The 25,472-nt window shown below is 44.1% G+C and overlaps 1 protein-coding gene across 1 annotated transcript; it reads left to right on the top strand.

Annotated features, from left to right (window-relative positions):
* Positions 1-125: 125 nt before the first annotated feature.
* On the top strand, positions 126-25,472 carry LOC143291870 (cAMP-dependent protein kinase catalytic subunit-like). Its single transcript, XM_076601994.1, has 9 exons — positions 126-239; positions 3,297-3,347; positions 6,736-6,942; positions 12,493-12,608; positions 14,990-15,274; positions 17,560-17,672; positions 18,828-19,017; positions 22,822-22,974; positions 24,919-25,472. Exons 1-9 carry the CDS (start codon positions 182-184, stop codon positions 25,009-25,011), a joined length of 1,266 nt encoding a protein of 421 aa, XP_076458109.1. The 5' UTR covers positions 126-181; the 3' UTR covers positions 25,012-25,472.

Consider the following 25,472-nt stretch of genomic DNA (forward strand, 5'->3'; position numbering starts at 1 on the left):
CACACACACACACACACACACACACACACACACACACATAAATGAATAAAACAAATAAAAAAAAAAAAAAGGCGAGGCAAAAGGCAGACAGTGCTCACTTGGAACGGAAACAGGAGGCTGTGCGTTCATCAGAACGAGACTTTTCCCTCAGCCGGCGAAGACAGCGATACGTGTTGCAGCCATGGCTGCCAGCTCCCCTTTGAACGGCCAATTCAATTGCGTCGCCCAATGTCCTCCCGGTGAGTGCAGTGATACTGAAGATTCGTTGTTTTTTTCCACTGAGATATTGACAGCATAACAAAATTGTTCAGATGCATATATCCAACTGGTTCATTTGAACACAACTGTGTAAGAATTGGGAGAGAAAATATATGGCTTAAATAAAAATTAAAAAAAGGGGGGGGGGAGATATATCGAAGAACAACAGAGAGGTGCTAGAAACGACATACAGGTGAAGTTGGTAAGGGAGATGAAATTCCAGGCTGCTGTGGCAGAGATGCGTTTGAAAAAGAACAATAAACTCCACGCATCAATGTGCGATTTAGAGTGATGATATCGGACGTCATACAGTGTCATTATCACGTTGCTAGGATCACCATAAAAGCCAATTCCACCCTCCAGCTTTTGCGAGTAGCCGACGACACTGCCCTCGCATCTGTACGAAGACCGCGTACACAGCACTCGTGCGATCCATCCTCGCGTATGCGGCGATAGTATGGGACCCTACCACCAAGGGCGCAATAAAGCGTTGGACTTTCTATCTGAGGGTCCCGTGTTAGAATCACGGTAACGGCGCCTGGTGGGTAAAGGGTGGAGATTTTTCCGATTTCCCAGGTCAACATGTGTGCAGACCTGTTAGTGCCTGAACCCCTTCGTGTGTATAGGCACGCAGAAGATCAAATACGCACGTTAAAAATTCTGTAACCCATGTCAGTGTTCAGTGGGTTATGGAGACACGAAAATACTCAGCAAGTATGAACTACGATGTTGGTTGTGTAACGGAAAGAAGTAGAAGGCGGCGGCGATGCAGACATGATCGAAAGGATCCAACACAGAGCGGCACGGTACATCAAGATAGACTACATGAATAAACAACACGGCTGTGTCTCCACCATACAGCTTCCAAGCCTGCAAGAGAGACGACTATACCTCCGACTGCCCACCTTAAAACAAGTGGTTGAGGGGTCGATGCCAATTGGCCAATTCATTAAATAACAATCAGCAGTCGCCGCATTCAACCTAGGCGCTTTGCTGACTTTGTCTCCAGCAACATCGATGAGAGGTCAGCCAGAAATAACAGAAATTTAGACGTTCCAGACGCAAGAAAAGAACAATGCAGAAACTCTTTCTTCATAAGAACGGCAGTAGACTGGAACAATCTGAGTGATGACCAGCTGCTGGCGAGGGAGCAGGACCACCATCAGTGACAGCAGTATGTGCGCTGTGGAGAAACCTACACAACTATAGCCCCCCTTTCACCACCAACTCCACCTACCCACGTTGTGTATATAGCCGACTAGGCTCCTAGAAGGAAACTAAGGAGTGACAAAGTCACGTGCTTGACAAGTTGACTTTGGACAATGGGATGAAAGTGTTAAATATTTCGCATGGAGAGCCGGGGACATAGAACCGATTCAACATCGCCAAAAGCATCTCCATTAGCTCCTTGTCTCACACAGAATAAAGTACAAGATCAGCACTCTATTATATATTTTTTCACAAATTTGCCGCCTCCTATTTCTGTGGCTGCCTTCACTTCTACACTCCATCTCGCTCTCTACGATCGGCTTCGGATTCACTCTGTTTACGCAGACCCACATTCAAAATACTCCACTGTCGGCCGTCGTTCTTTCTCTGTCTTTGGACCTTGGTTTTGGAATGAACTTCCACTTTTACTTCGACAGGTCTCTGCACTCCGCACTTTCAAGTCTGGCCTTAAAACCCACCTCTTTCCATGATAGGGGAGGGTCCTGCTTCTTCTTTGTCTTCAGTTTCTCAAGTTTAGAGTACTGATTGCGTGTGAATGACTGGTGTGAAAGCGCTTTGATATGTCTGCAGTTTCAGTTTCTCAAGGAGGCGTCACTGCGTTCGGACAAATCCATATGTGCTGCACCACATCTGCTAGGCAGATGCCTGACAGCAGCATAACCCAACGCGCTTGTCAGGCCATGAGTGCCTGCTTATATATTTATGTACCTATCAGAGTGGTTTTCTTTTTACATAATCTTGCCAGAGGACAAAACTTTTATTGCCACGGTTTCTCTCTGCACAAGTTTCAGTGCTATATAAATAATAATCATTATCATTATTACTAGTATTATCATTAACATCGCTCTGGGAAACGGGGGCAGCGGCCGGGGTGAGAGTGGTGGCGAAGGGGGGGGGGGGGAGGGAGTTGAGGGCAGCCCCTCCAAAAAACAAAGGCTCATCACCGTGCGGTTTCTGTCCAGAGGTGCCAGTTGCATTGCTTGGTTCTAAATTGTTGACAGTTACACGTGACTAAATGCCTGCGTTGACCGAACTACGCCATTGGTCAGTTCCATACTACACACAGTTAGTAGCGGGTTACGACCATACTAGTCTCTTCCGTCCGAGCAGTGCAACTGGCTCCAGAAGACCACGGAAGCAAGTGTTAGGTTACGCAACAGATGGCTGTATTCTGTTTGCCGGTGGTGCACAACAGTGAGGTGAATGCACCGGCACGGCGGAAAGAAACTGACTGAAAGAAAGCGAAAAGTGTAATAATAATAACCATTGGCCTACATAAAACAAAGGAGTTGTCAGAAATGCCGGGGAATATTTAGGCATTTATTTTCCACACGGGAAATCGCCCTCTATGAATAGTTGCATACATGCGCTCGTGCGCGCACACACACACACACACACACACACACACACACACACAGAACTCTCTCGCTCGCGCGCGCGCGCTTGTACGTGCACGTGCGCGCGAGCGCTTTTCAAACTTCTGTCTCGAGTCATGATTAGTATCATGGAGTCACAGATTCTCTTTGCATGGGTAATTTGAAACGGTTGATTTCTAGACCTGGGAGTACAAATAAGACCTTAGACTTCCAACTCCGATTGCCTGCAGTGGCTGGCGAATATGTTTTACATTCAACAAAATCACAAAAATTAACTTTATTTTCTTGCAATGGTTATTTGTTTCTTTACTGTCAGAGCAAGACCTCAATGATTGAAATTACTTATGTTTCGTTCGCTTCGACTTGCCATTGCTGCATTGCATGCATGGAAACCAATGGAAAACATTTAACAAACGACGTTTTCTTTTCCAGGGGAACCGGTCGAACTACAATTTCAGTACATGGGAGCTAAGACAGAAGGAAGTAAGTGTTGTTTATGTTTCGCGTACATGTTTACGTGCCCTTACATTATGAGTGTCAGACCGTACATACATAATTACAACAGACAGGAGTGACTCTGAATAATGAATAATTCGTAACCCCTTCCCCCCCTCCACACACATACACACACACACACACGTACACACACACACACACGTGCGCGCGCACGCACCGGAACACACACACACACACACACACACACACACACACACACACCACAATTTAACAGAATTCAAAGGTAAGAAGAAAGACGCATATCCACTTCATACCAATAGATTCATTAGTTTCAGTTTCTGATGGAGGCGTCACTGCGTTCGAACAAATCCGTATACACACATCTGCAAAGCAGAGGCCTGACCAGTAGTGTAACCCAACGCGCTTAATCAGGCCTGAATGCATGCGTGTGTACTTGTGTACTTTTCAGAGTGGAATTCTTGTACAAAATTTTGCCAGAGGACAACACTCTCGTTGATGCGTTGTTGTTGTTGTGTTGTTGTTTTTTTTATTACTATTTTTGTTTGTTTTTTTGTTTTGTTTTTGTCAGTGCGCGCTGCACAAGGGACCTCGATTTATCGTCTCACCCAGCGATGGACGAGACGCTCAGTTTGCTTTTTCCAGTCAGAGGTGGGAGAAAGGGCAAAAGAGCGGGATTCGAACCCAGACCCTCACGGACTCTGTATTGGGTAGATGAGGGTCTTAACCATTCTGCGACCTCCCTTCCCTCCTTAGGGTATGCTTTCATGAAGTGTTGAAAAATCGATAAATGAAATTAAAAAAAAAAAAAAATGCAAGCTGCCTGTGGTCAACCTCTGGCATCACAATGAGTACACACACACAGAGCTGTTTTTAGTACTAGTTTCATGTTCATCATGAACATCTGAAAAACAAACCACAACTGTGGTTGAAAGATCCAAGTTTCGACCGAAAATTAAGTGGTTTTGTTAAACGGGAGCTGCGGTTTTTCTTTGTTTTTTCATTGGTGCTTTTTTTTTTGTTTTTTTTTTTTGTTTTGTGTTTTTGTTTGTATTGTATCGTATTTCTCATTTTTTCCTTCTCACAACAGATTTCTCTGTGTGAAATTCGGGCTGCTCTCCCCAGGCAGTGCGCGTCGCTACACTGAGAGCGCCACCTTTTATTTACTTTTTTTCCCCAGCGTGCAGTATTATTTCTTTTTCCTATCGAAATGAATTTTTCTACAGAATTTTGCCAGGAACAACCCTTTTGCTGCCGTGGGTTCTTTTACGTGCGCTAAGTGCATAGTGCACACGGGACCTCGGGTTATCCTCTCATCCGAATGACTACCGTCAAGACCACTACTCAAGGTCTAGTGGAGGGGGAGAAAATATCGGCGGCTGAACCGTGATTCGAAACACCGCGCTCAGATTCTCTCGCTTGTTAGACAGACACGTTACCTCTAGGCCATCACTCCACATTAAACAGAACAATCATTGCATTGGCTGCATGCACCGCTGTTCATACCGAAAATTTCACCAGCCGAAAACTGCAAGTTCGCGGGTGGCTCACATTTGATCCTCTTTAATAATGGTTATAATCCCAGCAAACTACCACGATTTTTGGGGGGAGGACGGGAAATATTTTTCAAGTCGGAAATAAAATTTCTTGGGATCCTATTTACTTCAAAACTTAACTGGAAGAAACACATTGATTCAATGGTGACTAAAGCAGTTAAAAGTTTTAATTTCTTAAAAATTGTAAGTCACTCTCCTTAGCGACAAGACTCCAAAATTCTTTTTCATTCAGCGACATCTCTCGTAAGATCAAGATTGACCTACAGTCAAGAAATTTTCTTTTCTGCTCCGCCGACGTTTCTAAAGAAGCTGCGAATAATGGACAGTAAAGCTGTGAAACTGGCTTTAGGGGTACCTGTGCATACTAAGACCTCAGAAGCCAATAAGCTTGCGGGTATTCTACCACTAGATGAAATCAGAAAATTAAGTTCTGCTAAATACATTGTGAGATGTACAGCAGTGGATGATTTTGAGGAATTAAATGTTAGGTCTTATATTGATTTTCCAAAAAATGCTCAAAATAATTCAAATCCACAAACCATTCGCACATATGTGTCAGATATTTTAAAATTTTCAGACATTGATTTGCATGATATGGCACCTCATGTTCTGGTGCCACCAGTCCCTCCCTGGGAGTTAACAAAAGCAAACGTCAACATATGTGCTTCTGACACAACAAAAGGACAACCTCCACATATAATAGCAACATCTGTCAGAATTGAATTAGAAGAAAATTTTGATTATCATTTAAAAGTTTACACTGATGGCTCGGTCCTGGATGATAGCAGTGCAGGATCTGCTTTTGTCATTCCTGACCTAAAAACAGAAAAATAATAATATTTAGGTAAGGGACATTCAAAATTTACAGCTGAGTTGGTGGCCATCCTTATGGCTTTAAATCATCTTGTTGATATACCAATCATAGTAAGTAATATCCTATTTTGTGTTGATTCTCAATCTGTTTTAAAAAGTTGGCTCCTTTTTGAGAATAATCAAAGAAGATTTATTGTTTGAAATTAGGTATTTATTGCACTCCCTATTTGTGAAGGGTACAAATGTTGATTTTTGTTGGATACCATCCCACACGGGATCCCTTTATAACGACCAAGCAGACAGGGCAGCAAAAAGGGGAGCAAAAAATCATATAGATAGTATAACAGTATATTGCCCATTGTCATACAAGGAAATAAGCAATATACCAGAAAGATACTTTTATAGGTACTTAAATTCAAGTCTAAAACCTCGTCAGTTGACTTCTCAGACTTTGGTCCGATTCGCAGACCAATTCTTAGTTTAGCTCTCAGACTATTATCAAATTCATTATGGACCAAGTATTGTTCTAATGTCAAGTGCATATGCTTTAGTAACCTGACAATTGAGCATATAATTTTTGACTAGCTTGATGATACCTTATGTACACGAAAGTGTCTTCACAAGTGACTGAGAACGTTGATGTTTTTGACATTTTGCATTCATTATCAGTTGTTTCGCTTGTCAGTTTAACGACTTCTCTTTTACGAAGTCCTTTAAGTAATTTCCTGTAATTGTATTTAGATTTTAAAAAATATTTTTTTCAAATTTCACCCACATTTCACCCTCATTTGCCCAGTTTCCTCCAACCCTCCATTCATTCACATCTCCCACCCCTTCTAATCGATAATACTAAAATGTATTCATAAATACTTTAACAAAATGTCTTCCATCACCGATATGTGTGACGGAACATTAAACAAAATGTCTCCCTCACCCACTCTTTTCTTTCTTTCTTTCTTTATGAACTGTGCATACAACTAAAGTCGACGAAAGTTTGCTTGTCCGTACTTTCTCTTTGTGCTGTGCAGCCTTTGGCAAGGTGGCGCTGGTGAGTGTCGGTTGGCGGAATGGGGGAGCTATGATGACCTTGATGCAGCGGTTCAAAGTGTGGGACGAGTGTGCGAAGCACTTGCTGATGACAGAATTTAGGATTCTTCGCGAGGCGCGAAGGGGGCCGTTCCTCGCCCGGCTTCTGAGCGGTTTCCAGAGCCGCTCCTCACTGTACCTGTTGAGAGGTAGGTAATTAGGACTGTAGTCCCTGCTGACAGGTAGGTGATCAGGACTGTAGTCCCTGCTGACAGGTAGGTGATTAGGACTGTAGTGCCTGCTGACAGCTAGGTGATTAGGACTGTAGTCCCTGCTGACAGGTAGGTGATCAGGACTGTAGTGCCTGCTGACAGGTAGGTGATCAGGACTGTAGTGCCTGCTGACAGGTAGGTGATTAAAACTGTAGTGTTTGCTGACTTGTAGGTGATTAGGACTGTAGTGCCTGCTGACAGGTAGGTGATTAAAACTGTAGTGTTTGCTGACTTGTAGGTGATTAGGACTGTAGTATCTGCTGTCAGGTAGGTGAATGAAACTGTATTGTCTGCTGTCAGGTAGGTGAATAAAACTGTAGTGTCTGCTGACAGGTAGGTGAATGAAACTGTAGTGTCTGCTGTCAGGTAGGTGAATAAAACTGTAGTGTCTGCTGTCAGGTAGGTGAATAAAACTGTAGTGTCTGCTGACAGGTAGGTGATTAAAACTGTAGTGCCTGCTGACAGGTAGGTGATTAGAACAGTAGTGCCTGCTGACAGGTAGGTGATTAAGACTGTAGTGTCTGCTGACAGGTAGGTGATTAGGACTGTAGTGTCTGCTGACAGGTAGGTGATTAGGACTGTAGTGCCTGCTGACAGGTAGGTGATTAAAACTGTAGTGCCTGCTGACAGGTAGGTGATTAAGACTGTAGTGTCTGCTGACAGGTAGGTGATTAGGACTGTAGTGTCTGCTGACAGGTAGGTGATTAAAACTGTAGTGTCTGCTGACAGGTAGGTGATTAGGACTGTAGTGTCTGCTGTCAGGTAGGTGATTACGACTGTAGTGCCTGCTGACAGGTAGGTGATTAGGACTGTAGTGCCTGCTGACAGGTAGGTGATTAGAACAGTAGTGTCTGCTGACAGGTAGGTGATCAGGACTGTAGTGTCTGCTGACAGGTAGGTGATTAGGACTGTAGTGTCTGCTGACAGGTAGGTAATTAGAACTGTAGTGCCTGCTGTCAGGTAGGTGATTACGACTGTAGTGCCTGCTGACAGGTAGGTGATTAGGACTGTAGTGCCTGCTGACAGGTAGGTGATTAGGACTGTAGTGTCTGCTGACAGGTAGGTGATTAGAACAGTAGTGCCTGCTGACAGGTACGTGATTAGAACAGTAGTGTCTGCTGACAGGTACGTGATTAGAACAGTAGTGTCTGCTGACAGGTAGGTGATTAGAACAGTAGTGTCTGCTGACAGGTAGGTGATTAGAACAGTAGTGCCTGCTGACAGGTACGTGATTAGAACAGTAGTGTCTGCTGACAGGTACGTGATTAGAACAGTAGTGTCTGCTGACAGGTAGGTGATTAGAACAGTAGTGTCTGCTGTCAGGTAGGTGATTAGAACAGTAGTGCCTGCTGACAGGTAGGTGATTAGAACAGTAGTGCCTGCTGACAGGTAGGTGATTAGAACAGTAGTGCCTGCTGACAGGTAGGTGATTAGGACTGTAGTGCCTGCTGACAGGTAGGTGATTAGAACAGTAGTGCCTGCTGACAGGTAGGTGATTAGAACAGTAGTGACTGCTGACAGGTAGGTGATTAGAACAGTAGTGACTGCTGACAGGTAGGTGATCAGGACTGTAGTGACTGCTGACAGGTAGGTGATTAGAACAGTAGTGACTGCTGACAGGTAGGTGATCAGGACTGTAGTGTCTGCTGACAGGTAGGTGATTAGGACTGTAGTGCCTGCTGACAGGTAGGTGATTAGAACAGTAGTGTCTGCTGACAGGTAGGTGATCAGGACTGTAGTGCCTGCTGACAGGTAGGTGATTAGGACTGTAGTGCCTGCTGACAGGTAGGTGATTAGGACTGTAGTCCCTGCTGACAGGTAGGTGATTAGGACTGTAGTCCCTGCTGACAGGTAGGTGATTAGAACAGTAGTGCCTGCTGACAGGTAGGTGATTAGAACAGTAGTGCCTGCTGACAGGTAGGTGATTAGAACTGTAGTGTCTGCTGACAGGTTGGTGATCAGGACTGTAGTCCCTGCTGACAGGTAGGTAATTAGAACAGTAGTGCCTGCTGACAGGTAGGTGATTAGAACTGTAGTGTCTGCTGTCAGGTAGATGATTAAGACTGTAGTGCCTGCTGACAGGTAGGTGATCAGGACTGTAGTGCCTGCTGACAGGTAGGTGATTAGAACAGTAGTGCCTGCTGACAGGTAGGTGATTAGGACTGTAGTGCCTGCTGACAGGTAGGTGATTAGGACTGTAGTGACTGCTGTCAGGTAGGTGATTACGACTGTAGTGCCTGCTGACAGGTAGGTGATTACGACTGTAGTGCCTGCTGACAGGTAGGTGATTAGGACTGTAGTGTCTGCTGACAGGTAGGTGATTAGGACTGTAGTGTCTGCTGACAGGTAGGTGATTAGGACTGTAGTGCCTGCTGACAGGTAGGTGATTAGAACAGTAGTGTCTGCTGTCAGGTAGGTGATTAAGACTGTAGTGTCTGCTGACAGGTAGGTGATTAGGACTGTAGTGCCTGCTGACAGGTAGGTGATTAGGACTGTAGTGCCCTGCTGACAGGTAGGTGATTAGGACTGTAGTGCCTGCTGACTGGTAGGTGACAACATAAAATTCATCACCAACAATATTCATGGCACTTTTTCTGCACTTTTTACCAGCTCTGTTTCTGTTGGTAAACGGCAGCTATTATATTTAACTTTTGAATAACGAAATTGTTTGCATTGGGCAAATATCCCATAGGATTTGTTCTTTTGATTCACTTTTTTTAACACGCTTATAAAGCACACATTCAATATTTTGATTTCATAATTCGATCTATAATTTTTCAAAACTGTACTCAAAAACTAGTGATGACAATGCCACACAAGTTTTTTTTTCTTTTTCTTCTTCTTGGCGACAGCCTCAGTCCGGTTCTGGCGATGACAGTTTTCTCCAGCTCTTTTTGGATGCCAGAAAGTTGTGTCGCGGGTGGAGTGTTGATAGACCACACATCTCGTCTTGCCTGTTTGTACAGAGGGCAGTTTTGGTGGATGTCCTACGCTGTTTGGTCAGCCTGTTCACAGGGACAGGTGGGAGACGGCACCAGCTTCAATTTTCGGTACATATGATAGTTCAGTCTGTTGTGACCGGTGCGAAACCTCACCAGGACACTCTGCTGCTCTCTAGGTAACGTGTGGTAGTCATCCCTGATATAAGTAATCATTTTTTGAAACATCTTTGATTCCCAGTCACAAATCCCGTTTCAAAGAAAGTTTGGTGAACACAGTTACCCGATCTACAAATTCCCCCCTCTGCATTATTATGTACTCTATAGTTCTGTCGTATTTACTTTGCTAATCACAGGAGGAATGAAAACAGTGCCCATCTCTGCAATGGAAAAGACGACATGGCTGCACTCTGTGGAGAACGGCACAGCGAAACGATCATGCATCAAACAGAAAAGATTAACGGACTATCATCCCATCCATTGCATGCTAAGCTCCAGGAACCAGCAACAGACACATTAAAGAAACAGTCTGAACCACCTTGCAAAGGCGAACCAACGACACCTTACTAGTGTCCTGCTTCTTCCACAACTACAGGTGGAATCCATACAGGACTATGAGGAGTGAAAGGAAGTCAGAGGAGCTGAACATAGACCAGGATGTCCGTGTAATGTGCAAGGAGGATTGCCACATTGATGCAGAACTGAGGAACTTGGCCCTTGAGAATGTGGATCGAGACTATCCATGTGACAGATGGACCCACGTCTACACAGACGGCGCTGCTGAGAGTGCCGTAAAGAATGGTAGAGGGGACTTTCTCATTAGATTCCCAGATAGCAGCCGTGTTACAAATGTCCATACTTCCAGGTCAGCTGTCCAAAAACTACAGATTCATGCAACACAGACTCTGAATACCAGAGAAGAGCTGCCAACGCACACAGTCATCCTGACGGAAACAGTGCTGCAAAGTCTCCTTGCAGAAGAAGAAAGCCAGATTCTGCGAGACATCAGGCAGGCACTGGTGACATCGTGCCAGCGGACAGTGCTGACCGTCCAGTGGATCCCATCACACTGTGATTCAGCGAAAATGAGGAAGCTGACAGACTGTCAAAGGTGGGCAGCAGAATGGAACAGACTGTCCACCCTATCTCCTATGAGAAACAAAAACAATCCTGAAGAGCCAGTTCAGAGAGCAATGGAGAAACAAACACCAAGCTGGATCGGAGGAGGATGCTCTCTGGACTTTAAACAGAGCACAGCAAGTAGTCCTCTTCCGACTAAGAACTGAACATTTTTGGCTCCTTTCCCACCTCTACAGACTGAGACTGTCCCCTGCTGATGAATGTCCATGTGGCACGGGTTCGCAGACTTTAGAGCATTTGCTATACAGTTCTGCCCAACTTTGGGTACACTGAGGAGGGAAACCTGGTCCTGTGTGGTGGAACCCCGCGAGCTCTGGGACCACCTGCTGCACTGCAGAGGACGGCGGACTTCGCACTGCAGACCAGATCTGACAGCATGACTTTGGGAACGCGGAAGAAGAATATTTGCTTCCCATCGAGAACGAAGAACCAAGGTCAACAACGTATCAGTCAAAGGACGACAATGCTCTGTCCCCAGACAGTTATTTCGCAGTTCCTTCCCTTCCAGTGTTGTTCGCTTGTTTGCTGGTTTTTCACGAGGGTTTCATTTGGCAAATTGCATGTAAGGACCCGAAAATACACAGCGTGTCAACGTGGCGACACATATTCCAGATATCTATCTATCTATCTATCTATATATATATATATATATATATATATATATATAATTGTGTATGTGTGTGTGAAGTCAAGTCAAAATGATCTTTATTCAGGGTAAAGAAAAAGCTTGAACATTTTTTTTTTAACCCTGCCCTTAGAAAAAAAAGAAAGAAAAAGAAAAAAGTTAGAAGAATAAAAGGGAGTGGATAGGAAAAGTATAACATGGAAACTAAGGCACGATAATACACGCAAAGTATATGGGGGAAACAATATACGTGCGCGCGCGCGCGCCTGTGCGTACCAGTGTGTGTATGTGTTTGTAGAAACTTTCGGATGGAAGCAGTGTGTAATGAAACTGCGATGAAAACTGTTTTTGAGACCATAAATGCCTTTTTGGAAGAAAAACCGAATATACGCTTTAAACCAAACCAAACCAAACCAAACTTCTACTGACCAGATCAGTGTAGACCTGAAACCTTACGTGTGTGTCATGAGTGGCTGACTATCTTTCACGCTCGTTCTGGTAGCTGTAATTGATCCTGTTCCTTTTAGGTTGTGGAGGTGGAGGTGGTGGTGTTTTATTCTTGTTGCTTCAGGTTTTATCTGTTAAGTTTTGGTTTGATGGGACATTCTTTAAGGCAAATCATTTGTAACACGTTAGTATAAAAAAAAAGAAGAAAAAAAGGAAAAAATGCAACCAATTAGCGGATAGACAGCCGGATTAAAAAAAAAAAAGTTATGTTCATTTTGACAAAGTGATTGACTGACTTTTAGATGGCTTGTTATGTGTCTTTTTCTCTCTCCACAGAACACTATTCAAATGGATCCTTGCAGGACCATATCGTGGCGAAGACAACCTTCACCGGTCAACAGATGACAGTGCTGGCTGCTCAGATGTGTGAAGCCCTGGAGTTCCTACATGAGGTAAGTGGCACAGAAACAGAAATTAAAACGCACGCACGCACGCACGCACGCACGCACGCACGCACGCACGCACACACACACACACACACACACACACACACACACACACACACACACAGCAAAAAACAAAACAAAGCAAAACAAAAACAAACAAAAAAACAAAACAAAAACAACAACAAAAATACACACACACACACACACACACACACACACACACACGAGCACTCACATCACAAACACACAAAAGGACAAGCTAGCAAGCAGGCAACCCACCAGGCAAACAGTCTATTGAGTTTGGAGCAAAATATCTACAGCATTCAGACTGGAAAAAAAAATCATGTACAATATCTTTTTTTTTCTCAATTGTGGGTTTTAGTGTTTAGCGTTTGGAGTTTTGTGTTTAGAATAGAATAAAATAGAACATATCTTTATTACCAAGTGTACCGGGGTCACAAGAAAATTAATATTGGGGGAGGGTGGTGGATAATTCATAAAAAGGTAAGAAACATAAATCGAAAATCATGTACAAACACGGATATAGTAGAATTTTGGACACATAGATGTGCATATCAATATAAGAACTTGTGCGCGCACGCACACACACACACACACACACACACACGCACGCACGCACACACGTTTGAGCATAAGCCGCACATCACATATTTCACACGGGGCTGATGCGTAGATCTTCAGGTAAACTGATGCTGACTGCATACTTATCTTTAATCATACTGGATTTGCTCGACAGACAGGGCATTTATTTTTCATTGACTGCTTTGGGGCAAAAGGCTAATGGAGAAGCGATTGGTTTTCGTCCTAATACTTCCGTACCGTTGCCCCGAGGGGAGCATCTCGAAAATCCCAAAAGCTAGATGTACTTCGTCCTGGCTGACTGATTTTGCCTTTTTGAGAAGCCGCTTATGATATATGTCGTCTGGAGAAAGTAGATCAGCCCCTGTAATCTCGGTGACAGTTTTTGCTAACTCTGTTCAGGGCTGTAATTTCTGCCTTAGAAATGCTTCCGTACCAAACAATAACAGAGTTCGAATGTGTATGGAAATGCAGTGTTCAGCGTGCAAGTGTCGGACAAATAAACCTATGCTACAACACCTATGCTAAGCAGATTGCCTGACAGCGGCAACGCCGCGCTAGTCCATCTGGCCTTGAGTACATGCACACACACACACATACGCTCACACACACGCGCGCGCACACATATGTATGTATATATGTAGTATGTATGAATTGGAGTGATGGCCTAGAGGTAACGCGTCCGCCTAGGAAGCGAGAGAATCTGAGCAGGCTGGTTCGAATCACGGCTAATCTACGGATATTTTCTCCTCAGTCATGCATTTATTCGGACATTATGTACGATTATGTACGATTATGTATCAGTTGTGAATATATATTCATTCCTTCAAAAATCTATATAATCATAGTTATCTATATATCTATCTAGCTGTCTGTCTGTCTATATTTCCCTCGTGGGATGCCGGGATTCTTTCAGTATGAATAGTATCCCCGCTTCTGTACTGGATTTTTTCCCCATCGCTCTCTTTATTTCTGCCCCTCTTTTTTTTCTTTCACTGTTGTCTGCTATTCGGCCTTCCCAATCTATTCCCGTCTAGACTTTTATCCAGCAAGCCTCGACACGTATTTCTTTTATCCGCAGGACTTGACGTATTGTCTGTGCTGTTTTGCTCTGGTGATTAGGTATTGAGACTAATCACTGGGATGGGCGCTAGCTGTTCAATCGTCAGTATCATTTTCCTGTAATCCTGGCCGTTTTATGCATTTTGTTTTTGTTTTTCCCTTTTCCGCAGTCTTTGAGGTACTACATGTGCTGTTTTGCTCTGATGATTAGGTATTGAGACTGTAATCACTGAGGCAGGGCACTAGCTGTTCATTCAGCAGTATCATTTGCCTATAATTATGGCCTTTGTATGTATTTTTGTTCGGATTTGTAGGTGTGTTTTTTTTTATATATCTTTTTATGATGTTAATATTTTGTATTCTTGGAATAAAAAATAATAAGAAGCGGAAGGGCTGACGTTCTCAGCACAACCATTTCGTTTTTACCTTAAGGGGCTTAATGGTTAAATGAGAATGCCAGGAACCGTGTTCTGTAGTGGTTTTTTCCCCCTCTCATTATCTTATCTATCCACCTTTAAAAAAAAAAAAAATTAAAAAAAAAAAGAAAAAAAAAAGACACTTTTCTGTTTAACTCGGGTGGATAGTTGGGCAGACTTGATATGACCCTGTGCGGTCGGCTGGACATTAACCAACAACATTAATCAAATGTAACACACACACACACACACACACACACACACACACACACACACACACACACATTTGTTTCTCTATGTGTGGTCCAGAGAAGCATAGTGCACAGGGACGTCAAGCCAGAGAACATCATGTTCACCTTTGATGGCCACAGCAGGCTGGTGAACTTCCAGTCTGCTTTCTACCTCACGGACCCGTCAGGCAAGAAAAGCCAGGCACTGGGCGGCACTATCTCCTTCTGGGCTCCCGAGCTGTTTCACACGCCTCCCGTGCAAAGACTGGTTTATCTAAGCAACAACCCTTCCCCCCCACCGGACAACGATGAAGAGAACAATGACAACGATGAGGACGAAGACGAGCCTGCCTGGTATGATCAGGTAAGGTCCGCGTGAAGGCACCCCACCCCTTTTGAAATGTTCCATACCCCTCCCTTGTACGATAAGGTATGTCCACGTGAAGGCACTACTCCTTCTCTACCATCCCAACCCTTTCTGGGCTGTTCCATACTCCTCCCTTGTACAATAAGGTATGTCCATGTGAAGGCACTACTCCTTCTCCACCATCCCACCCTTTCTGGGCTGTCCCATACTCGTCCGTTGTACGATAAGATAGGTCCACGTGAAGGCACTACTCCTTCTCTACCATCCCCACCCCTTCTGGGCTGTTCCATACTCGTCCCTTGTATGATAAGATAGGTCCACGTGAAGGAACTCTCCTATCTTCCATACCCCCCCACCCCCCATCCTTGTAGGCTGTTCCATACTTCTCCCTTGTACAATAAGGTATGTCCATGTGAAGGCACTACTCCTTCTCCACCATCCCAGCCCTTTCTGGGCTGTCCCATACTCGTCCGTCGTACGATAAGATAGGTCCACGTGAAGGCACTACTCCTCCTCTACCATCCCCACCCCTTCTAGGCTGTTCCATACTCGTCCCTTGTACGATGAGGTATATCCACGTGAAGGAACTCTCCTTCTACCTTCCACCCCCATCCCCCTTTCCTTGTAGGCTGTTCCATACTCCTCCCTTGTACGATAAGGTATATCCACGTGAAGGAACTCTCCTTCCTTCCACCCACCCCTTCCTTGTAGGCTGTTCCATACTCCTCCCTTGTACGATAAGGTAGGTCCACGTGAAGGAACTCCCCCTCTACCTTCCCCACCCCTTTCCTTGTAGGCTTTTCCATACTCCTCCCTTGTACGATAAGGTAGATCCACGTGAATGCCCCCCACCCCCTCCTTTGTAGGCTGTTTCATACTACTACCTTGTACGATAAGGTAGATCCACGTGAATGCCCCCCCCCCCCCACTCCCTCCTTTGTAGGCTGTTCCATACTCCTCCCTTGTGCGATAAGGTAGATCCACGTAAATGCACCCCCCACCCCCTCCTTTGTAGGCTGTTCCATACTCCTCCCTTGTGCGATAAGGTAGATCCACGTGAATGCCCCCCAACCCCTCCTTCGTAGGCTGTTCCATACTACTCCCTTGTGCGATAAGGTAGATCCACGTGAATGCCCCCCAACCCCTCCTTCGTAAGCTGTTCCATACTACTCCCTTGTACGATAAGGTAGATACACGTGAATGCCCACCCCCCCCCCACTCCCTCCTTTGTAGGCTGTTCCATACTACTCCCTTGTGCGATAAGGTAGATCCACGTAAATGCACCCCCACCCCCTCCTTTGTAGGCTGTTCCATACTCCTCCCTTGTGCGATAAGGTAGATCCACGTGAATGCCCCCCACCCCCACCCCCTCCTTCGTAGGCTGTTCGATACTCCTCCCTTGTGCGATAAGGTAGGTCCACGTGAATGCCCCCCCCACCCCCTCCTTTGTAGGCTGTTCCATACTCCTCCCTTTTGCGATAAGGTAGATCCACGTGAAGGCATTCCCTCTGGGCTGTTCTGTTCTCCTCCAATGAAGAAAGTATGTGCGTGAAGGCATTCTCTTGAACTTGGGCTTGAAAAATGCCTTTTAGAACTTATGATTTTGTAAGCACAATGTCTTAAACTTCATCTCTCTCTTTCTCTCTCTCTCTCTCTCTCTCTGAAGGACAGATTGGAAAAAATAGGCCATGCCTAAAATCTTAATCATTGAATAAAAAACGTTATGAGTTGTCAGTTCCCCCCTATCTCTCTGTCTCTGTCTGTCTCCCCTCTCTGCCTGCCTGTCTGTCTGTCTCTGTCTCTCTCTCTCTCTCTCTCTCTCTCTCTCTCTCTTTCTCTCTCTCTCTCTCTCTCTCTTTCTGACTTTCATGTTGTAGATAAGATTTATTCTGACATACATGTTACTTTGTTGGAGGTGGTGGGTTTTTTTCATGATTAGAAAATGTACCAATGTAATGTCATGTCTTTTGTAAAAAAAGAAAAGAAAAAAAAGTGCTTGTTATATCTACACTTTTATTAAAAGGGCAGGATAAAAACAATCCGTATGTACTTATTCCTTTTCCCCTCAATACAAAACAGCAACATCATCATCTAGTACAACATAAAAAAAACAACAAACAAACAAAAAAATAAAAAGAAACACGTTTGTTCGTTCGTTCTCTCCTTTCTGTTTCTGGTTGTGTTCTCTACAGATATGCCGGATACAAACACAAATGTTTGGCATAGTGTTGACCTATGTGTAAAAAAAAACAACTAAATAATGGATGGTTCACTGCTTCCAGATGGTGGATTGGTGGGCCCTGGGGTTGACAATCCTCAACACGGTTATGCGAAAAAATGTGATGGAGCCACCTCGTTTGGACGATGATGCCCACTGCATGATGATTGTAGCACAGTAAGGACATTGTCAAAAGGATGAATAGATGACTAATGACATAAACAGACAAATAGATAAGGTGAACTTACGTGCGCTCGTGTATGTGCAGGTGTGTGTGTGTGTGTGTGTGTGTGGTGTGTGTGTGTGAGAGAGAGAGAGAGAGGGAATCATTAGTTTTTTCTAAAGTTCTGTATGTGTGTCTGTTTGCTTCTGTCTTCTTTCTCTTCCTCCCTCTGTCTGTCTGTCTTTCTGTGTTAAGCACTTTCGTTTTATTTCTTTTCCGGCAGCGTAAATATCTGAAGAGATTTCGAAGCATATTATTTGCCTATTTTCATGAAGATTTGTTCCACAAGGTCATGTAGGATGACGATTTCCAAATTCGGTAAATTATGATATACAGTTTATTTCTTTTCTTTTTCTTTTTTTTTTTCTTTTTTCGTCTTCTAAGTCGTAAGTCATGTCATGAATAGATTCAGATATACGTCTGACCCTTGAAAGGATTTGTTGGTTCCATACTTGTCTTTTCGTGGCGCTGTTAAATAATTTCACATTGTACCATTAAGGAAGAAAAAAGAAACAGAAACCTCACCAAAGTTATAAGTCAAATCTCGACAATCTGGAAAATTTCCTTCAAGTGTTCATTATGTATCAAGTGATAGTAATAAGTGTTTCCCACGACAGAAGAGGAAGTTTACTCAACCCTCAACAGCGGGGAAATATTATTTGGGTTATTGTTTTAGTTGGTGTGTAGATCTACTTGTAGGAGAGGAACGTCACTCAAACTTTGACGGCGAAAAGAAAAAGAAAAAGACTTTTCTGTAGTGAAGCAGATGCTATTTTGTGGTAGAAGAGGAACATTTTGCAACCATTTTAAATGAAGCATGGATACTTTTTGTTTGCAGTGCGGTAGGTGTTACTTATTAGAATTAAGAGTAGAATGTTCTGCAGTCTACCAGAGTGGAAAAAAAGGAAGAAAAAAAAAAGAGTAAAGAGAACCATGTATGATACATAAGTAGTTGTAGACGTGTTCACGTTCTGTCAATGGAGTTGAATGTTTTGCAATCTACCAAAGAGAGAGAGGGAGACGGAGAGAGAGAGAATACAGATCCATGTATGAGACATTAATAGCTGCAGACGTGTGTTCTCATTATGTCTTCATCTTCTTTGTGCCAGAAACATCCGATGTTACAAAATGAACCAGAAGATAGATGATATGTTCACCGCATACTCGTGGTTCTCACGTGGACTGAAGCTCTTCGTCCTTGACCTGATGAAAATATCACCTGATGAACGGCTGGGTCGTCATGTTGATGGACTGTCCACGGCAAAGGAGCACCAGCTGTTCCGGAAGCGGTTGTTGCCGGTAGCGCAAATGGACACACACACACACACACACGCACACACACACACACACACACACACACACACACACACACACACACACACACGAACACACGCGCGCGCAAACGCGCGCTCGCACATGAACACACATTACCCTCTCTCTGTCTTTCCCTCTCTCTCTCTCTCTTTGTCCCACTTTCGCGCGCGCGCACACACACATACACACACACACACACACACACACACACATGATTATGCACACATTCTTTCTCACATTTTCACATACATACATTTACGTACACACTTTCTCTCTCTCTCTCTCTCTCACACACACACACACACACACACACACACACACACACACACACACACACGCGCGCGCGCGCGCGCGCGCGCGCCATGAAAAGGAAACTGAGAGTGTGAGATTGAGACAGACAGACAGACAGAGACAGAGGGACAGAAAGAAAAAGAGCACGAGAAAGACATACGGAGACTGTGATAGTGAGTGACACACTGTGACAGTGGCAGTGGCAGTGACACAGAAATGATTGTGATGGTCTGATAATGGATTCCAACCACAGCTGCTGCTACGACTACTACTGCTTCAACTACCACATCTACCACTACTACTACTTCTGCAACTGGTAGTTCCATCTAACTGAAATTGCTCGCCATTGGGTATACATTGAGTTCAATTAAACTATATACAAACAAGAGGCAAAGCCTTCAAGATTCACTTGGGCTTCGTGCTTTATACAGTAAAGGAATCATGAGGAGTGAAAAAAAAAATGCTCAGAGATTTAAAAATCGTCAAAAAGTGTTCTGTATTAAATATGATATATGAAATAAGCTTGGGAGAAAAAAAAAGGCATGCGTGCGGAATCGAACCATGCATGTTCAGTTCCGAAGCAAGCAGACTAATCCCTACTGCTGCGGCGCATCTGACGTCAGCCCACGTTGTTGTTGTTTTTCTTATTGCGATAAATATACGTGATTGTACTGAACGTAATAACACTGTTTTAATCATGATTTTTGTGTGTTTTATCAAAATCTCGATTATTCTTTTATTTCGGCGGTAGTAGAGACGTTGCCATCGCTTCAAGTACTTCGCAACACATGCATGGTACATCTCTAGATCAGTAAGAACCAGTCTACAACAGGCTGAAAGAAACAATCGATTCAATTTTTCCATTTCATCAAGTGTCCACTTTAGAATGTCTATATGCAGTAAATAGTCGATGGTGTAGTTAATATCACTGCATGTGTTCCGTCCAGATTTTTTCTTCTTTCCTTTTAATTGTGAACAAGAAAAAACGAGGTCATGTCGTCTTACCAAACACTTCTGGCAACTCAGTGGGAAGCGGTTTTTAGAATTTTCGGATTTCAGAACCGTTAATGATCCGAAAATACAGATTAATTCGGAAAACTTACAACCTATTATCGGTACGACCGTGAAGATTTTTTTCAGTGATTAGAAACTCCAGGGAGAGCTGGACAGTACAAGGTCTTCAGAGAAGAAGCCCCCCTCAGTCATAACTTTAAGGGGGCTGGGCCGCACCCAAGTCAAGACTCCTGGATGCCCTTGTATTGCCGCCTTTTTTTTTCTTTTTTCTTTTTTCTGTTTTATCTCTGGTCCTCAGCAGGTTCAAACCCGCGCCTCCAGGGTTGTCGCCACTTCAGGAATGAGTCACCTTTTCTGGCAGACGTTTCAACCACTGAACTGTCGTACGCCTAGTTTGAGTAGAGAAATTCCTCGACCAGATCCAGCTGGAATACGTTTCTGCTGCTTCTGCCATTGCCTTGAGAGCCTATCTCTGCCAGAAATCGACAGCTGTTTCATGAGGCAGTAGGCAGATGCCCTCACAAACCCTCTTGCACCAATCTCTATGGCGAGGACTTTGGCTTGGAAGACAGATTCTCTCAGGCTGCTGGCTAGACTAGCGTACTTCTCGGTCTTGTAGATGTGGGCTTCCTCCATTCTGCTTTCGTATGGCACAGTGAGCTCAATCAGAATCGCTTGTTTCGTTGCCTTGGTGTGGAGTACAATGTCAGGTCTCATGCCGCTCTTGCTGATGATTTCCGGGTGTTTCTTCCCCTCTTGTAGGTCAGCTGTGCATTCTCAATCTTCGGCACCATCAAGCAGCCCACGTTTCCGTGCTTTGGATGTTACAGCTATTCCTGGCCAGACATTATTGCCTTCTGCAGGGCGGAACTCTACTGGAACTTCTGGTGGGGTTGGTGCTCCTTGGACAGTGCTCACCACATGCGCAATTTCTTTTAACACTTGGTTGTGCCTCCATGTGTACCGTCCTTGGCTCAACACCGCTTTGCATGAGCTGAGGACATGTTCCATTGTTTGTTTTCCATGGCAGAGTGGGCACAAAGGGTCATCTGCTTTCCTCCATTTCACCAAATTTGTATTGGAGGGATCACAGAGACCAACCCCCCCCCCCCACACACACACACACAGGATGGCTAAATGGCCCTCGTCGATCCCGACGGACGAACCACATTCGAGGGAAGGAGGTCGTACACAGATCTTAGAATCAAGCTGATCCTCCGTGGGGCCATGTTCCACATATCGCTCCAGCTGAGGCTCCTTTGGAGTGCATTTTCCCATGTTGTCCACTGCCCTTGCTGGACTGCCTTCTGGACTCTTTTATCATCCTCTTCCTTCTTGATCTTCTGTATGATCATGTTTCTTTTTGTTTTCCCCTTTGCCTTGGACCACCATTCCATCTTTGTCGATCCCATGACCTGTTTGTTGGTTTGGGTGTGCCCTATCATTTCCTTTCTCATAAGACTTTCTTTCGCTGCACTGACTGCCTCCGTGACTTTCCATTTTCTGCCAGTCTTAAGCGTGGCTTGGTTGGATCTCACAACGCTGTCTCCTGAGTCTTCGAGCATGCTGAGAAGTCTTGCCTTCCCAGCCTTGTATTCTTCGACAAGGGATTTCAAAGGTAGCCTCAGTTTTACTTGGCGACAGTAGAGTGCCACGTCTGTGAGACCAGGTGAGACACCAAGCCATTTGCGTGTGTACTTGCTGATCTTTCGTCTCAATCGATTCGACTGTGCTACAGCTGATATATATAATATCAACAGAGGCCACAGGAGCTTTGGTATCAGCATAGACGGTGGGCACCACACTTTGTATTGCCAGGAAGGCCACACTGGTCTATGATATGCAGGCCTTCTTCTGCTGTCTGCTTGGTTTCCTTTCCTCTTTTTGTATCTTTCAGGGACTCATCATACCATCTTTCAAGGCTCTTGAATGGTTCATCTGACACTGTTGGAATGGCTTGGTTGGCTACAGTGAATGTGACCGTTTCAGCTACCTTTCCTTTATGCAGAGAGAGGCTCCGTGATTTCCTTGGTTGGAAGTTCATCCTGGCTGAGGCAACTAGCATGTCCAACCGCTATGTTCAAATTTGGTATTGACAGACAAAGTATTTCCAGAAAAAATGGTAATGTTAAAGTTTACCATGGACACACAGACAACCGAACACCGGTTTATAACAGACTCACTTTGTTTACACAAGTGAGTCAAAAAATGTTATCTGGAATAATGTTATATGTCTCTCTCTCTCTCTCTCTCTCTCTCTCTCTCTCTCTCTGTATGTATGTATATATATATATATATGTATATATGTATATATATATATATATATATATATATATATATATATATATATATATATAATCACTGTGTGTGCGTGTGTGTCTGTGTGTGTGTTTTACATTTGCGCGTGCGCGCGCGGGTGTGTGTGTATGTGTGTGTGCGTGTGCGAATGTGTGCGTGACTGTGTGTGTGTGTGTGTGTGTGTAGACCAACAAGCATTGGGAGAACCTCCAAAGGGAGCATATCGCTGGTCCCCTATGCGGTGGTACTGGGCCGGTTACTACCAAGTGCAATAAACAGATACAGCTGTTTGACGATCCCTGCGACCCATGTGACGTTGTCGACCCTGAGTTTTACGAGGTAAAATAAGGGATTATGCTATTAACAGGTTAAAGCTGGGGGATTAATCAGGGGATTATGATAGTACAGGCGAATGTAGGGGACTGTATATAACAGGATAAGGCAGGGGACTATGGCTATCATAGGGTAAGGCAGGGCACTATGACTTTCGGGGTAAGGTAGTGGATTATGACTATTACGGGATAAGGCAAGGGACTATGGCTATCATAGGGTAAGGCAGGGCACTATGACTTATGGGGTAAGGTTGGGGACTATGACTATTACGGGATAAGGCAAGGGACTATGGCTATCATAGGGTAAGGCAGGGGACTATGACTATTTAAGGGTAAGGCAGGGGACTATAACCTATGGGTTAAGGCGGGGGACTATGACTATTAAAGGGCAAGGCAGGGGACTATGACTGTTAAAGGGCAAGGCAGGGGACTATGACTATTAAAGGGTAAGGCAGGGGACTATGAGTATTATGGGGTAAGGTAGGGGACTATAACCTATGGGTTAAGGCGGGGGACTATGGCTATTAAAGGGTAAGGCAGGGGACTATGACTATTAAAGGGTAAGGCAGGGGACTATGACTATTATGGGTAAAGCTGCGGACTAGGACTACTAATGCTGCAAGCTAGGAGAACCTTACGCTTCTCCCTGTCCCTCTGTAATTTCATTTCCTGTCTGTTGGTTTGTAATGGGTAACAGCGAGAGAGACAGGGAGGCAAGAGAGAAAGAAGGCGCGTGCGACCGAGAGAGAGAGAGAGAGAGAGATTGAAAATTGAAGAATGAAGATGGTTTATTCACATTAGGCCTCAGCCCCTCGTGAAGGGGAATGTGAACAATAACTAACAGGCTATAAACAATCATGAACAAAAGGAATGGATAAGATACAGAAATAGATATTACAGCTCTTTCATGCAGACTATGAAACAGCAAGTTCTCAATACGTAAAGGCTTTATAAAGATATATAATGTTTCTAACAACGCTATAGGCTTTATAAAGATATATAATGTTTCTAACAACGCTATCGTCAGTACAAGATAATAAAGCCAATTTAAAGAGGCAAGGGTGTCGATAATATTTGGGTCGAATATATTTTTTTTTCTGTATTATCTTTGAGCGCTTCACAATAGAGAACAAATTGTACTTCATCTTCCTTTGATTGTTTACACATATGACACATTAACTCAGAATCTCGAACTTTTTTGTATCCGTGATACCTAGTCTAAACTAAAATGTCTGTCCAGATTTAAACGCAGGTATGGTTTTATACCATGCAAAACACAAAACGTGTTATATATATATAATCTTTCGCTTGTGTGAATATGTCGATTCCAGTCCTGCCATTGCCGAAAAGCATTTACAAAGCCAACTTCACAACCCACTCCCTGACTTAACCATACATGTCCAAACCCATACTCAAACAAACAAAGCAACGAATACGGATGTTTTATTCAATATAGGCCATGGTCCCTCATGAAGGGGTGGTATAAATGAACATTGCAGAGGTAATATATTCAGATAATTTATGTAACATAACACAGTTGTAACCTGAAAATGAGAAAAAAGACATTATCTGCATTTCGTCTTATTCACACAGAATAACAAAATAGCGGAAAACTAGTACACACTCAACTGCATATTGTTTTTCTTATCTTTAAGGCTTTATACAAGTCAGTTGCTAGCTGTTTATGAACGTGTTCCTTAGTGGATGACATAAGCAAATACAGTCTGAACAAGGAGGGCTGCCTATGAAATTTTGAAGGTATCAGCTGATTTCTAAGATCACGTAACACAGGACAACAAAGTACAAAGTGGAGTTCACTTAGAGAGAGAGAGAGAGAGAGAGACAGCAGACCAGACCAGGCGGACGGACGGACGGACGAGGAAAGCTTTCGATACACGCAGTGGGCTGTCCATGATATCATATTTTGTCTTCACGTCTCCTCATGTTTCAGGGCTACATCCTCAGCTACGTCCCATTGGAAGCCATCCCGGACTCGGACTCGGACTCGGAGGATGAGAAGACGAGCGGCAACGAATCCCACTGAAGTCTACACAACGCCGCCACCTCCTGTGCCAGAGCTGTGGCACGTTATTCCCACCACCACTCAGGGAGGAGGAGAAGACGACGAAGAAGACATAGCAGCAGAAGAGACTAGACAGAGAGACAAAGGAAAAGACGCAACAGCAGAGGCATCGGAGGAAAAGGCAAAGCAAGATGGTCACCAAACACGGATACAGTGAAGACGGACAGACGGACGGACAGACAGACGCCTTGGAGGGAGATAAAGACCAGACCAAATATTCGAGGCAGCTTCAACAGATGCGAAAGGCCCAGGTCATGGGGAAGAGTAATTTTTACTGTCACACCTTGCGTCTTCTACTGACGTGTTATGTACGGCAATAGTGTCAACGTTTTACTCCATGTTTTTATGTATGCAATTTTGCTCCCTTTTTTTTTCTCTCTCTCTCTCTTAGAGCTCCATGAAATAAAGTACATTGTGGGTTA

The sequence above is a fragment of the Babylonia areolata genome, chromosome 18 (assembly GCF_041734735.1).
Source record: "Babylonia areolata isolate BAREFJ2019XMU chromosome 18, ASM4173473v1, whole genome shotgun sequence".
NCBI classification, from domain to species: domain Eukaryota; kingdom Metazoa; phylum Mollusca; class Gastropoda; order Neogastropoda; family Buccinidae; genus Babylonia; species Babylonia areolata.